This window comes from Podarcis liolepis, assembly GCF_965112155.1.
Source record: "Podarcis liolepis genome assembly, chromosome: 11".
Taxonomy (NCBI): domain Eukaryota; kingdom Metazoa; phylum Chordata; class Lepidosauria; order Squamata; family Lacertidae; genus Podarcis; species Podarcis liolepis.
In genome coordinates, this window is record NC_139565.1 from 41,692,011 (window position 1) to 41,708,676 (window position 16,666).

Here is a 16,666-nt window from a genome sequence, read left to right on the forward strand (position 1 = left end):
CCTCTACCTTAACCCAGTAGAATTCCCTTCAAAATTGCAGAGGCTCAATTTAGGTGTAACATGTAAGAAAGGTATAGATGGATTTACTGCATAATAAAAGATACAAGTACAGTACTGCAATATTTGAATTTCAGATTGGTTGTTTCTCGCAATGAGATTTTGAATACTGTACAAATAATTTGATTTTGGTGGAAGTACTCCTGTGCTATTCATTTATTTCTTTACCTTTCCTCAAATGGAACCAGCACATGTGCTTCTCCACCCCACCCTTTTACCCTTCACAACAACCATCTGAGATGCATTAGGCTGGGTGAGAGTGACTGGCTCAAGGCCACCCAACACTCTCCATTGCTTAGTGGTGGTTTCAACCCAGATCTCCCTAATACTATTACAGGGTAGCCAATGTGGTCCTCAGCAGATGTTGCTGAACCCCCATCTACCTTCGGCCTCAGCCAGCGTTGCCAGTGCACACGGATGGTGGGAAATAGGGTCCAACGAGGTATGGAGAGAACCTTGTTGGCCATCCCTGTCATAGTCCGCTACCAAAAAGCATCCCTTTATTACACTCATCAGTTCTCCAGGCTGATATTCCCTTTTGTATCTTCTTCAAACTCATGTACAGAGGAAGGGCACCTTCAAAAGGTCTCATGTTCAGTCCCTGGCATCCTCAGGTAGGGCTGTGAATGGAAAACCCTGGAAAGCTGTATAGGTGTTGCTGGATTGGGTGGATCAGTGATCTGACTTTGCATCATCCTCACCGTCATCCTCATAATTTATTATTTATATCCCGCCCATCTGGCTGGGTTTCCCCAGCCACTCTGGGTGGCTTCCAACAAAATATTAAAAATACAGTAAAACATCAGACATTAAAAGCTTCCCTAAACAGGGCTGCCTTCAGATGTTTTCTAAATGTCATATAGTTGTTTATTTCTTTGACATCTGGTGGGAGGGCGTTCCACAGGGCAGGTGCCACTACCAAGAAGGCCCTCTGCCTGGTTCCCTGTAACTTCGCTTCTCACAGTGAGGGAACACCCAGAAGGCCCTCGGAGCTGGACCTCAGTGTCCGGGCTGAACGATGGGTCTTAGCGGAATATCCTGATGTTTTATTTTTCATTTTCTAATTGCAGCTCTGATGTCTTCTAAACACCATTCATGGTGCCCGTTTTGATCCTAAAAACCCTAGATGGACTCTTAGATTGATGTTTGTAATATACATAAATTGTTTTTCTGCTTTGAAAGTGGTAAATAATACATGAAAACAAGTAAAACATTTAAAAGGTTAGAGATTGTCAACTTGCCTTCCATGCAGCAGGTTGAAACCTGTCCTGCCTTCAGACCACAAAGGGATGCAGGGGGTCATTCTCAATGGCTCTACTCTAGTTAGATTATTCCCTCCCCAGGGAGGCTGGGCAAAGGGTGGGCTAAAGTTTATTTCAAAAGTGCTATATTCTGGTTTGATTAGTTTTTGGCCTTCACTGGTGTTCATTTGGTTATGGGGTCTGGACAGAGTTTTAATGTATTGAATTTTGTTTTATGCCATTTCACAGTAACAAGAGGGTTTCTGATATCTGAATAATTAAATATGGTTGCCTTTCTTGAGATTTGTGGCATCAGCAAATGTGATAAAAATAAGTTCATTTAGATAGATATTTATATTACAAAGTGGACTTGTTAATATTCATTTATACTTTATGCATTTGGTCTGTGTGAGATACTTACTGATTTCATCAAGTTAGCTTGCATCAGTCCCAGCTAATGAGTAAACCATACAAATGGAATTCTTTATATTTTTAGCTGTAGCTGATTGGTTGATTTGGGGAAAATTGTTTTGATGTACACAGCGATTAAGTGGCCCTGCTGTCTGAAGAGATCTCAGTTTATAATCTGCTGACTAAACTGCATCAGCAAAGTCTGCTCTGTTATGTGCTGTAGAACAACTGTTTTTGGTTCTAAAACAATAACAAACTTCTTTTTCTTTTCAGGTAAGTTCAAAAACATTTATTTCATTGGTTGCAACAAACAGGTAGGACAGTATATTCTGCTCCATTTTCTATGTGACTAAATATACATATCTTGAATGCTTAGAGGGTCATACTGGGCATTGGGATGTATGCAAAGTAATGAACTATTTGGAGAAAAATCTCTCAGGTAGGGGTTTGTGTGTGTGTGTGTGTGTGTGTGTGTGTGTGTGTGTGTGTTAGAATTGGTCCTTGTGGTTACTGGGGCTTCCTCTACTCAATCCTTGATGGATATTTTCAGTTTGTCCCGCCTAAGAAGGTGGGCTAGATTCTTGGATTTGTGAGATCCACCATTTGTACTTAATGATCTTGGCCCATCCTGGTTTGTTCAATCAGAATTAGCAAACTGGATCTCAGAAGGTGGAAGAAAGTGAGTTCTGGTGGTTCTTAAAGAGACTGTTTTGAAATCCATCCTTTTAGATCTTAACAACTTTCACCCTGTTTTACACTTTTTGATCACGATACTGCACCATTTGATGGCAAAGCAACTCCAGTTTTTCTTGGATGAAATGGATAGCTCACGTCTATTTCAGTCTAGCTCCTACCTCAATTATCAGACAGGAACTCCCTTGAACGCCTGGCGAAGGGATGGTCAAATCTGTCAATTTAAGTTCCTTTCAATTTCTCTGCATGTTACACATCAGAGAATCAGTCCCATGAGCCAAGCTGAGGCCAGCTGTGTGCAACCTGTAATAATCCTGGGGACAATTTTATGGATGTAGCTTTGATGAGTTCAGAACAGCCTTCCCCAACCTAGTGCCCTCACAATCTTTTGGACTGCAGTGGCCATGCTGCTTGAGACTGATGGGTGTTTATAGTCCAGACCATCTTAGAAGGGCACATTGGAGGAAATCTGTTGCAGAGTGATTCTGCTTTTGTATTTGAAGCCTCCTGGAAAACAACAGAGAAAGTGTTACAGGAAATATTTGCTGTCCTGTAGCTTTCCCTCTTGGACCAAGTCCACTTTGAAAGTTTTATCCTGAAACGCGTCAAGGTGCCTGCTCATCATTTGCTAAGGCTCTTCTATTCCATCTGAACTAAAATTAGGCTTCCTCTGTGTTTTTTGAGATGCGGATTGTCCTTGGATGATCACCATCAGCTAAAAACAGAGAGGGAAAAACAGCTTTGTCTTGAGGAGCCATTAATAGGATGCAGTTGTGCTCTCTTTCTCACATTTGCCAAAAGATGCTGCTTGCCTGCTAATGTCACGTGAAGCAAACATTGCCAACCATCAGGAGTGAGCAACAGCGATAAACCTTGTTTATGAAGTTGTTGTGAGACTCTGTGTGTAGATCGGCCATTCCAGCTGCATGTCTGCATGGGTTTGCGGGGAGGTGTGTATGTCTTGGGTATACGTGAAGGCCAGTGTTTTGTAGTGGTTAGAGTAGGAATAGGGAGACTCAGGTTTAAATTCCCACTCAACCAAGAAGCTCACCAGGTGACTTTGCACCACTTGCTGGCCTGGTATGCATATCATGCAAAGCAAGATCACCATGTGAACTTGTAGGCTCTAGAAAAGATCCCTAATCATTTTGCTACTGTACTGCACTGAGCTAAGCCATGGTTTGTCTTAGCATGTTGTTTGAACCTGGGCTTCAGACATCTTGTAAAGTTTCGTCTCAGGCCTGTAGCGCGTAGCGAAATGGGGGATTTCATATCAAATTTCAGTTGCACTCCAAAGCAGTTCACTTGGTGCATCTTTTGCATACTGTCTTTGATTGCTAGCCCTTCATCCAAAAGAATGGACTATTTTATGTGTGTGAACCCCTTACTTTGTGTTTTAACTCTTTGGTATCCTTTATATGCCTGTTTTAATGTTTTTAGACTGAATTTTAATTATTATTTTTTTAAAAAAATATGTGCACCACTTAGAGAGTTTCAGAATATTAACCAATTGATAAATACTCTTAAGTAAATAAATAAAATAATTCTAGACCAAGGCCATAATCTTAATGGTAATAGGTTTTATTTTCCTTCCACCACATTGAGATTTGTTGTGCTAATTGATTTAAGCCCATGTTGGAACAGGAAGGGAAACAGTTGCCGTGGTATAAAAATTGAAATTAACTTTGTTTGAGGCTTTTAAGGTTTGCATTGTTTAGCGAGGCTTGCTAAATTAATTTTGAAAACAAATACATATTGCAAATTGGTGTTGTGATAGCTGACATAGCAATTATATAGCCACTGTGGCTTGAATGCAAAATCTTTTGTTCATATTGGTTTGGTATTCATTCTGTTTAGTTTTATGATAATATGTAAATCAGTGAAATTAATATTGTGAGACTTGGGAGGTAAATAGTGTCTCTAGAAAACAAAAAGATTTCTCTGAAATTAGAAGCACCATTGTTTAGCACCTGTGCAGCAGCGAAATGTTATATAACAACGTAAAATACAATTGAGTTTTATTCAAAAGAAGAATAGGAATCACCTTGCTCCACCTGCAAATTCCAGGTGCCTAGCTCTGGTGTGTGGAGATGCGTTACTCAAGGAGAAGCTCATTCTTGGCAGTGCATGATTTACCACAGAACAAAAGGCAGGTATGCTGAGGAGAACAAGGGTTTAAGTCCTGTTTTAAGAGGAAGCATATTCCTCCAGCACTTTCTCCATCTTGGTGCTTGAAGGTGTGGTCTGGTCAGACTTCAGGAGACTCAGAGTTCAGGAGACTCAGTCCCATGACTAGGGCTGTGGCCCATTGAAACTGGCCTGTTTGTTGTGTGCCCTTGAATATTTCAAGTGGTAATTGTGGCTGCATTCAAATATGGAAACGTGTGGAGTTTGCTTCCCTCTAGATCAGGGGTGGTGAAACCTCCAATCTCCGGGCCCATACCCCCCATCATTTCTCCAATGAAAATAGGAATGATGGTAGTAGTAGTAGTAGTAGTAGTATTTATTTATTTATACATACATACATGCATGCATACATACATACAGGGTACCTCGGGTTACATACGCTTCAGGTTACAGACTCCGCTAACCCAGAAATAGTACCTTGGGTTAATAACTTTGCTTCAGGATGAGAACAGAAATTGAATGGTGGTGGTGCGGCAGCAGCAGCAGGGGGCCCCATTAGCTAAAGTGGTGCTTCAGGTTAAGAACAGTTTCAGGTTAAGTACCGACCTCCGGAACAAATTAAGTTCTTAACACGAGGTACCACTGTACATACATACATACCCCACCCATCTGGCTGGGTTTTTCAACAGAATATTAAAAACACGATAAAACATCAAGCATTAAAAACTTTCCTAAACAGGGTTGCCTTCAGATGTTTTCTTAAAGTCAGATAGTTGTTTATTTCCCTCACATCTGAAGGGAGGGCCTTCCACAGGGCGGGCGCCACTACCCAGAAGGCCCTCTGCCTGGTTCTCGGCAGCTTCACTTCTCACAGTGAGGGAACCACCAGAAGGCCCTCAGAACTGGACCTCAGTGTCCGGGCTAAACAGTGGGGGTGGAGATGCTCCTTCAGGTATACTGATGGTGGTGGTGATGATGATGATGATGATAACAATACCGTTTATACCCCACCCATCTGACTGGGTTGCCCCAGCCACTCTGGGCGACTTCCAACAAATTATAAAACTACAGTAAAACTTCAAACGTGAAAACCTCAGTGGCTCACGAGGCTGTTTTCCTCAAACCACGCCCACCTGGTTCATGCTTGGCATCACATGTGACCTCAGGTGTTGAGCAGGTAAGGGCATGGAACAATCAGGAGCTTAAATTGAGCTCCCAATGAATTCTTCATTTGCAAGCAGGACTTCCTGACAGTGACTCCTACAGAGACCAGCTGCATGGCGTTCCCCCCCTAGGAACTCCCTAGCACAACTGAGGGTGCCTCGATGTCAGTGCCGATCAGCTGAGTCCCTTTCATGCTGTCACCCAATGTCAGTGGCTTTTCAGGGTCTCAGACAGGGATTTTTCCCATCCCCTTCTGCCTGGTTCTTTTAACTAGACATGACAGGTATCGATTTAACAAGGGATTAAACTTGGAATCCTTTGCATGCCAAACATGTGCTCTGCTACTGAGCTATGGCTTTTCTCCTGTCAAAATTGGTTGCCGATTTTGGACTTCTAAATTTTAATCCTCAAAGTGCAATTACTTTTAATGGCCTACTCTGCAACACTGTTTTTTTAAAAAAATAAAAGGCAAATGACTATAACATCAGTTCCTTATTTAGCTCTGTGCCTCTACAGTGCTCCCTCTAATTCACTGTTTTGCTACAATTTGAATGAAGGACATTTTATACATGGCACACACACCTACTTTCAGTCTGATTCCAACCCACCATGACTTGTGTCTGAAAATGCGCTCTGGGCCTTAAAGAACCGTGTTTAAGTATCCCAGAGCCCCATCACCTGCAAAAGGAGAGTGTTTCTTGTATCTAGCTTTGCAGTAAGCTGAGTGGAGTTGTCAAAGTCATTCACTGTAATCAGAGAAAGGCACAAAGGGTTCTGGATGAAAAAGCTGCCAAAAGGGCTGAAAATAATCTACATGTCGGAGACACTCTCTGGAACGGCTGATGCCTCACAAATCATTATTCCCCATTGGAACAGGAGCTGCTTCCTTACGTACAGCGAATGCCTCTTTGAAAATGGAGAGGGGAACCAGAATTGAGGTGGAGAGAGAAGCAGTTGGTTCCTACGTTTACCAACTAAAAATCATTTACATGTGGTGGGGGCCATTGGGCTGATGGTGTGAAGCAGCTCCATTGGCCATACAAAAGAATACTTTGAGGAGAGGTGTACACACACACACAGGAAGTTGCCATTCTGAGTCAGATCCTTGGTCTAGCTTAGTCCTGGAAGAAGCAAAGATCACTAGAAGAAGCAATGATTCTTCAACATCAACTTCATTGGACTGGTCATGTTGTACGGATGCTTGATTATCGTCTTCCAAATCAACTACTCTATTCCGAACTTAAAAATGGAAAATGTAATGCTGGTGGTCAACGAAAGAGGTTTAAAGACTGTCTCAAGGCAAATCTAAAAAAAATGTAGTATAAACACTGACAACTGGGAAACACTGGCCTGTGAGTGCTCCAGTTGGAGAACAGCCTTTACCAAAGGTGTCATGGGCTATGAAGACACTCAAACTTAGGACACAGGGGAGAAACATGCTAAGAGGAAGACACGCTTGGCAGATCCACACCGTGATCAACTCCCACCTGGAAACCAATGTCCCCACTGTGGAAGGACGTGTGGATCCAGAATTGGCCTCCACAGTCACTTAGGGACTCATTGTTAAAACCGTGTTTATGGAAGACAATCTTACTCAGCTCCGAGTGATTGCCAAAGAAGAAGAACACGACACTGACCGGCAGCAGCTGTCCAGGGTTTCAGACAGGACAGTCTCCACCCTACCTGGAGAGGCCGAGGATTGAACCTGGGACCTTCTGTGTGCAAAGCGAGCACTTTGCCACTGAGCTGCAGCTGGTCCTCAATCCTTCCATGCATCTTTTAAAGAGAAGCATCAGGCAGGCAGATGGGAGAGTTGTGCACCTTCCATCACATGCAGGGAAGGAAGGAATGGGTTTCCGGGTAATGAATGACTGCCATGTGAGCAAGCTTGAGTCAATTTTATTGAATGAGAGCCACGGTGGGTAGACATTAGAGAAGGCTTTCTCGGCCTTGGGTGCCCAGATGTTCTTGAATTACCGCTCCCATCATCCTTGACCACTGGCCATGCTGGTTAGGATTGATGGGAGTTGTAGTTCAACAACATCTAAGGACCCAAGGTTGAGAGAGGCTGAATTAGATGGCACTGTTTCCCAAACTTGGGGTCTCCAGCTGTTTTGGACTACAATTCCCATCATCCTTGACCGCTTGTCCTGCTAGCTAGGGATGATGGGAGTTGTAGTCCAAAAAAGCTAGCAACCCAAGTTTGGGAAACCCTGAATTAGAGTGTTAGGCTTGGGAGAATGGGGTTCATTCCCATATCATATTCAGCCACGAAGTTTGATGGATGGTGACCTTAGGCTGGTTGTTATCTCTCAGACTGACCCCCCCCCCCTCACAAGGTTGTTGTGAAGATAAAATGGGGAGAGGGACCTTACATACCATTCTGCTTCCTTGGAAAAAGTATGGGGTTTTCTTTTAATGTAATGAATAAATACAATATTTGCCTAGATGCCAACTGGATACTCACTGCATGTTTTTCACCTTTGCTTGATTTCACCCTGAACACATTCATATGTTATTGAAGGAAAACAGGGGCCATGTTAAGTGTATAGTGAGGAACAAAGGGACTGTTAACTACATCGGTGCTTTGCTCCTGCACTCTGTGTAACTTCTCAGCAACACGCCACTTGCTCTCTCCTAATCGGTGCTATATTTATAAACAGCTTTACTAGGAGAGTTTCTCCCTTCAGTAATGAGATAAGGTCCCTGAATGCAGCCAGTGTTCTTGCTCAGGGCAAGTGTCACGCTGCAGGAAATCCTAGTTATCCTTTCTACCTTGTGCATGCTCTCAGCACTGCCGAAAGCACAGCCCAAGGAAAGGCATTTCGTCAGAGAGCTACAAGTAATTTTCTCATTAGTGTGACGCATCTCCAGCTCCGTGGCTGGGTCTCTCTGCACATTAGTCGGGGATTGTTTGCAGCCTGTAAATGGCCTTTGTCTGGGAACCACTGGGAATAGCTGCCCCTCCAAGGAACAACAAGAAGAAGTTTCTTTTCTTGAAGTCGTACAGGTATCTGAACTTGCCTGCTGTGGGTTGATGTTGTTGACAGTCCTGTCTATCTATAGTTTTGTCTCAGGCCCACAGCGCGTAGCGAAATGGGGATTTCTGATCAAATTTCAGTTGCACTTGTAGCAAGCATTTCACTCGGTACGTCTTTTGCATGCTAGCCTTTGAATGCAAGCCTTCTAAACGAGCAGATTAAAAGTTTAGGAGATTACTCTGACATAAGTGTATCACACTTGAATTAACAACTTAGAATGGGGAAAACCTGCATGAACATTTCAAAGCAAAAAACAAACACATTGAAATGGAAGCTGGCAAATTGCTGAATTTGGTTATTCAGTGATCTGTGTCAAATGCTGTTTAGTAGAAACTGAATTTGGTACTTCTGAGACTGGGATTGATTTTGAAGTTTGTCAGGTTACAGTCAGTGCTTTTTTTCTGGGGGTACGCGGGGTATGCATACCCCTAAACATTGTGAATCTTTGTATTTTTGTCCATTTACTGTATTTATTTTTCCCAATTTGAACTATAAAATGGGGATTTTCTTGAGTCAAAATGAGAGTACCCCTAAACATTTTTTAAGGAAAAAAAAGCACTGGTTACAGTTATCCTGCAGAAAGCAATGTGTCTTACTTCCAAGTAAGTGCATAAGTCCTAATTCCACTTACTTGGGAGTAAGCCCCATGGAATCCTATAGGACACGAACCTACCGTATAGTAGACATGATTAGGGTTGCACTATGCACTTTCATGTTGGACAATAATATTCCTTTCTGTGTTCTGCAAGTGAAAGAAAACAAAAGAAAATGCACTGCAGCCATTCTTTAGGATGGGGGTGGGAACCCAAATAGCAAAATGTGTCATTAATGGGTATTTGTTGAGATGCTTATTGGTGATAGTTTTCCAGTCTGCTTTGTTGGTTTAATTCCATCTAATCCTGTAGGAAGCACATTTTTGTGTGTGGAAACACATTCACATAACACAACTTTTTTTAAAAAACAACAACTTACCCATCTTTTTTTACTTAATATGCATGCATATAGCCCTTCCTTGTTTTGACAAAACCATGAAACATGTAAGTTGCAATCCTTTACTCAGTTACCTGGAAGGGGCACCCACTGGACTCAGAAGTTATATATTGGGTTGCACTGTTGGGCTACTGTTTTTTCTCAGCATCAGGCAGGTTTTTATCTTTCCTGCAAATGATTTCCCCACCGCCACCCAAAAAACACACATTATAAATATTATTACACAAACACAGCTCACGTACCACTAAACTCAAGTACAAAATAATAATAATGAAAGTCTGTTTCAAAAGCCATTTATAACATGTTCATAGTTGGAAATGGATAATTTACCTGTCAGATGTTTGTATTACTTGTGACCATACACATTAGCCAAATGAATGCACGTTATAATTTTGTAATACAACGTATCTGACAAAAGAAAGGTATTAATACATAATTACTTTTTCCTTGGCTTTTTGTTCTTCTTCCATGATTTAGCAAAACAAATTCAAATTAAATATATATAATATCAGTTCTTGTTTATTGCAGGTATGAAAGGGTAAGGTGCTTCTCTCCCCCCCCCTTCCTTTTTTCTGCTTTTCACTTTCATGAAAATGATTTGTTTTCAGAAAATATGCTGGCTGATATGTGTTTAGATGCAGAAAAATCCTGTGTACAGTGGTACCTTGGGTTACAGACACTTCAGGTTACAGACGCTTCAGGTTACAGACTCCACTAACCCAGAAATATTACCTCGGGTTAAGAACTTTGCTTCATGATGAGAACAGAAATCGGGCGGCGGCAGCAGGAGGCCCCATTAGCTAAAGTGGCACCTCAGGTTAAGAACAGTTTCAGGTTAAGAATGGACCTCCGGAACGAATTAAGTTCTTAACCCGAGGTACCCCTGTATTTATCCCAGTCCAGGAATAATGTGCAATATGGAAAGCAATTATTGAAATGGGTTCTTTACAGAAAGAAAAAAAGTAAAAAGCAAACAGCACCCAAATCTGTGTAGATTTCTCATTGCTGGATTACAGTTTGTCAGTTTGTTTGGTGCTTTTAGCTGTGACAGCATCACTCAATTGTTTGGATGGCAGCGTTGAGGGAAGAGAGAGCTACCCAGGAGTGCTGACTGGCTAGGAAAATCTGGCATGTAGCAGCAAGCATGCCCCCTGGTGCGGCATGCTGGGATCCCTGGACTCAGGTCAGAGTGTATATTAATTGATGCAACTATTGAGAAATTGCAAAGCCAGCGTAGTGTAGTATAGTATAGTTGGCGTATGACTGAGGGTCAATACCCATTTGGCCATGAAGGTCACTGGGTGAAGCTTGAGCTGGTTATAGCCTCTCAGCCTAGCCTACCTCACAGAGTTGTCATGAGGATAAAGAAGGCTGGGGAGAGACTAATCTACTTTTCCTCGGACTACTTGAAGAAAATACAGAATATGGTAGCTAGGTAAGCAGGCAGGCAGAGTTAGAAGATACCCTCTGGACCAATAATCCATGCTTTCTCCTATCCAAAGATTACAGTGTTAAATCACCATTCGTATTCAAATTTGAATTTTATCATTGAATGTAACACAGTCTATCAAGTGTATTCGGGTTTTTTTTTTTAGGTTTTTAGACTTTACCAAAGGTGTTGCTTGAGCAGGGTGTGGACATAGTGCAGAATTTAGAGATAACTGTATTTCATTAACTGCAAATAGACAAATTATTAAGTGTACTTCATGGCTGAAAATGAGATGCAGGAACTGGAACTTTTATATAATTTTGTAGACTCTTTTCTTTCATTCATCCTTTGGGTTATGTTTTGAGATCTGTGGCAGAATATTTTGCTTCCCTGTAACCCAAGAACATTGCCTTCGTCAACTCACAGTTCTCTCCACGTCACTGAAATATCTAATGACAGTGTCAGTATCAATAAACTTCTAAAAATTAACATATCACAATAGTTGGCTTTCGGAGCTGATCTACTTTCCACTTTTGCTCTGGGGTATCCTGTTACTTGAAAAGAGATTCGAGAGTAAGCAAAAGAGCATCAAGCCTTGCATCTTACAATGCATAAAAGCCTTGCTAAACTCAATGGCAAAAGATACTGGCACTCGTTCTCATACTGAAAAAGTGGGAACTGCAGCAAAATGTTGCAGGGTATTCCCCACTCTGAAAGAAGGATTTATTTCTCATGGCCTCAGTCAGCCTGGAAAGGGAGCCTTGTAGCACTATTCAGGCCTTGGGGGAGAGGGATGGAGGACACAATTTCCTCCCCCTGCCCTCCGAGGTCATTGCCTGCTGAACTTTGTATTTATTAGAGGGCTGCCAGCCCCAAATGTGAGCATTTTATGGTGAGATAATTGTGGGAGGCTCCACCCCCTCACAGTACCGTTGATCACCTCCATGAGTTGTGAAGTGGGGAGCCTCCTAATCTTGTATTATTTTTATTTATTGTTGATTTCATTTATATCCCACCATTTTCTCCAAGGAGCTGGCTGTGGCGTATGTGGTTCTCCCCTTTCTCAAAACCCTGTGAGATAGGTTAGGCTGAGAGGCAGTGGCAGGCCCAAGGCCACCCAGTGAGTTTCATGGCTAGGTGGGGATTTGAACCCTGGTCTCCTAGGGTGAAATCCAACACTCTAACCACTACACCTCCTTCTTCTCCTCCTCCTCTAGAGGCTCCCTGCATGTTTTGTTGTTGTTGTTGTTGTTGTTTAGTCGTTTAGTCGTGTCCGACTCTTTGTGACCCCATGGACCAGAGCACACCAGGCACTCCTGTCTTCCACTACCTCCCGCAGTTTGGTCAAACTCATGCTGGTAGCTTCGAGAACACTGTCCAACCATCTCGTCCTCTGTTGTCCCCTTCTCCTTGTGCCCTCCATCTTTCCCAGCATCAGGGTCTTTTCCAGGGAGTCTTCTCTTCTCATGAGGTGACCAAAGTATTGGAGCCTCAGCTTCACGATCTGTCCTTCCAGTGAGCACTCAGGGCTGATTTCCTTCAGAATGGATAGGTTTGATCTTCTTGCAGTCCATGGGACTCTCAAGAGTCTCCTCCAGCACCATAATTCAAAAGCATCAATTCTTCGGCGATCAGCCTTCTTGATGGTCCAGCTCTCACTTCCATACATCACTACTGGGAAAACCATAGCTTTAACTATACGGACCTTTGTTGGCAAGGTGATGTCTCTGCTTTTTTAAGATGCATGTTTTAAAACAGTGAAAAGCATAGTTACCATCACCACAATGCCTTGTGTTTTGTTAACTCGTATAGAGAATGCTTTAAGAGGGCTAGTTCTGGAGACAGGATTATTTGTTGTGAAGTGGAGGGAAGGAGCTTTGAACCTAACAGCAAATCCCTCTCCAATCATACTCTTCCCTCCCAGGATTCTTACTGTAAACTGAGTGGGCCAATTCATGTTCAGTCTTTCTCCTCCAAGTTCCTTTTTTGGAGGGAGGGCTGTTTTCTTCTGGCATCTTAACAATCTATTTTCCAGCTGCTCTGAGCCACAGATGTAACTAATGGACTTAAACAATCAGCCTGCTTCAGATTAATTTTGGTCCTTTGCCCCCTCTCTATGGACTCAACTGCCATCAGCAATCTGAAAGCTAAAAGGTTCTTGTCAGGCAGCTTTTTTTTAAGTGCTAGAATTTAGAAATTTCTATATTTCCTTGTTCTCAAAGAGTCTCCCAATCAATAGAAAACACTATCTTTGGAGCAGTGGCAGCAGCTGCCTTATTTCATTTCCCAACTGATAGCGGTCACATCCATGAGAGTTGCTAGAAGACCCTTTCCAGAGGACTCATTTCATTCTCATGGGTTTCTCATCCTATAGACTCAGACCGGCCAAGTCTCCCTATTTTCCAGGGACAGTCCTGGATTTGCAGAAGTCGTCCCAGTTTCTGATCTGACACCAGAATTTCCTGCTTTTCCTCAGAACACCCCTATTATCAGAAAAATGTTGGAGGGTGGGGTAGGATGTCCCTATTTTCATCAGAAAGATGTTGGAGGGTATGGAGTTATGTGACCCACGAGCCAAAGAGATAAGTAACTACCGTATTTTTCACCCTATAGGACACACTTTTTCCCCTCCAAAAATGAAGGGGAAATCTGGGTGCGTCCTATGGGGGGAATGCAGGCTTTCGCTGAAGCCTGGAGAGTGAGAGGGGTCGGTGCGCACCGACCCCTCTCGCTCTCCAGGCTTCAGGAAGCTCTGCGCAACCCTCGGGAGACCTGCTCTGAGGGTTGCGCAGAGCTGCCTGCAGTCCCCGGCTCAGCACAGCTCTGCGCGGCCATCGGGAGCGGGGCGCTAAGTCCCGCCCCACTGGGGATGGCGGCGCAGAGCTGCCTGCCGTGCGGGGACTGCAGGCAGATGTGCGCCGCCATCCCGAGCGGGGCGCTAAGTCCCGCCCCGCTGGGGATGGCGGCGCAGAGCTGCCTGCCGTGCGGGGACTGCAGGCAGATGTGCGCCGCCATCCCGAGTGGGGCGCTAAGTCCCGCCCCGCTGGGGATGGCGACGCAGAGCTGCCTGACGTGCGGGGACTGCAGGCAGATCTGCGCCGCCATCCCGAGCGGGGCGCTAAGTCCCGCCCCGCTGGGGATGGCGGCGCAGAGCTGCCTGCCGTGCCGGGACTGCGCTCTTCTCCCCATCGCCAGCCCCACAAGCTCAGGGGACAGCGGGGAGGCAGAGCGTGCCTTCCCACTGTTCCCCGACCTGATTCTTCCAGCCCCGCACCTGGGGGGGGGGAAATAATTTTTTTTCCTTTATTTCCCCCCCAAAAAACTAGGTGCGTCCTATGGGCCGGAGCGTCCTATGGGGCGCAAAATACGGTATATAACCTTGGGAAGACATCTGAAGGCAGCCCTGTATAGAGAAGTTTTTTAAAAAATGTTTAATGTTTTATTATGCTTTTGTATCTTGGAAGCCACCCAGAGTGGCTGGGGCACCCCAGTCAGATAGGCAGAGTATAAATAACAAAATTATAATTATTATGGAATAGGATGTCCCTGCTTTCATTGGAGAAATGTTGGAGGGTATGTAGACTTCTGTTTGCCTACTATGGACTAGGCAAGCTTTTGGTCTGTTTCAGTAGCACTGTTTCATCCCTAAATTTAACTAATACCTAATTAGTACATATTTTCATATTGCAGACCTTATGTTATTTAAATTACAGGTTGCTTTTTCCATCATTACGCCACCGCTTATTGCCTAAGTGTTGTGAATTATTGAAGAATTTGTATGGAAACAATGCGCTTTGTGCCAGCTGTGGTACTAAGGTATAGGTATCAGAATTGCACTTAAAACAGAATATGTGAAAACTTCACAGTTAGAGGGAGAAAATCTGTATGTATTCTAAGAAAAGCACAAAAAACTATTTATAGAAACTATTTATAGAAACTATTTATATTGCATTTCCAGTGGAAGAAAACAAGACAAATACTCAGTTTAGACTACACAGTTCCTGATTGGGAATATTTCATTGGCTCGGGCACTGTCTCACCCCCTCTCAGACAGGGATCCCTCCCTCCCCTTTCCCGGTTTGTGTAACCATAGTTTGCTGTGGCATTCAAATTAGGAAACTATAATGAGGGCTAACAAAGATTTTTTTCCAAACCATGCTTTGCAAACCACATTCAAACCATGGTTTCTAGTTTTATGCTTTAGAGGTAATTTATTCCTAGTGAGTGAAAACCACATTTTTCCCAATTCACATTTCACAGCAAGCTATAATTGTACAAACCAAGAAGGGGGAAGGGGAGGAGGGAATCCCTGTGCGAGGTGGAATCCAAACTAGGGCAGGAAAGTATAAATAACTTTGTGCATTTGTGGAAAACAAAATTGTATTGCAAATTTTCCAGTTCTTAAGGAGCAGGCGGATCTTTGCTGCATAATAATGTTCATATTGAATTTTTTTTAGCAGTGACACCCAGTTCTTGCACCACATAGTCTGTTTGTGGTGTTCAAAAACCTTGGATTTACTTTTTCTTGCTAATAACATACCCCTAATAACAGCCAAGTAAGCACTGGACCTAATGGTTAGGGGTCCCTTTACCTTTACCTTTAAGCATTCATAGATAGGCTTGTGGTGCAGGATTGCAACTTTACGTACTTGTACAAAGCTTTAAGTCCCACTGAACTGGATGGAACTTGCTTCTCAGGCATAAATATTGGGCTGAGGTATAATCAGCGCTTCTTCTGGGGGGACGCAGGGGGACGCATACCCCAAAACATTTTATGAATCTTTGTATTTTTGCCCATTTACTGTATTTATTTTTCCCGATTTGAACTATAAAATGGTGATTTTCTTGAGTCAAAATGAGAGTACTCCTAAACATTTTTTTTTCTTTTAAAGGGACTGGGTATAATCAAATAAGTTTCAGAACTGCGCTCCCTTGCATTCCTCTCCTACTACACCGCTGATTACTATACCGCCATACCTGGGAGAAAGGTCATAGCTCAGTTGAGCAGCACCTGCTTTGCATACAGGTGCAAAGCATCTCCAGGTAGTCTGGAAATGTCTTCAGTCTGCCCCTAGAGAGCTGCTGCCTGTCAGTGTGAGCTAGATGGAGCCAATGGTCTGATTCCTTTTGGGCACTTGTTTATGTCCAGATAAAGGTAAAGGGACCCCTGACCATCAGGTCCACTCATGGCCAACTCTGGGGCTCATCTCGCTTTATTGGCCGAGGGAGCTGGTGTACAGCTTCTGGGCCATGTGGCATGACTAAGCCGCTTCTGGTGAACCAGAGCAGCACACGGAAATGCCGTTTACCTTCCTGTCAGAGTGGTACCTATTTATCTACTTGCACTTTGTTGTGCTTTCGAACTGCTAGGTTGGCAGGAGCAGGGACCAAGCAACGGGAGCTCACCCTGTCACGGGGATTCGAACCGCCGAGCTTCTGATCGGCAAGTCCTAGGCTCTGTGGTTTAACCCACAGCGCCACCCACGTCCCGGCTTATGTCTAGATATGTCTCC

At 43.5% G+C, this 16,666-nt stretch overlaps 1 protein-coding gene across 8 annotated transcripts in view; it reads left to right on the forward strand.

Moving 5' to 3' along the window:
- PDE4D (phosphodiesterase 4D) overlaps window positions 1–16,666 on the forward strand; it is a 624,753-nt gene that overhangs the window by 432,451 nt on the left and 175,636 nt on the right. The window contains exon 1 of one of the 8 annotated variants that reach the window (XM_083465256.1): window positions 8,381–8,703. The exons of the other annotated variants lie outside the window; for them this stretch is intronic. Within the exon in view, the coding sequence (XP_083321382.1) occupies window positions 8,621–8,703 (83 nt within the window). The 5' untranslated portion in view covers window positions 8,381–8,620. Of the gene's footprint in view, window positions 1–8,380; window positions 8,704–16,666 lie in introns of those variants that run through there. 8 annotated transcript variants of the gene reach the window in all.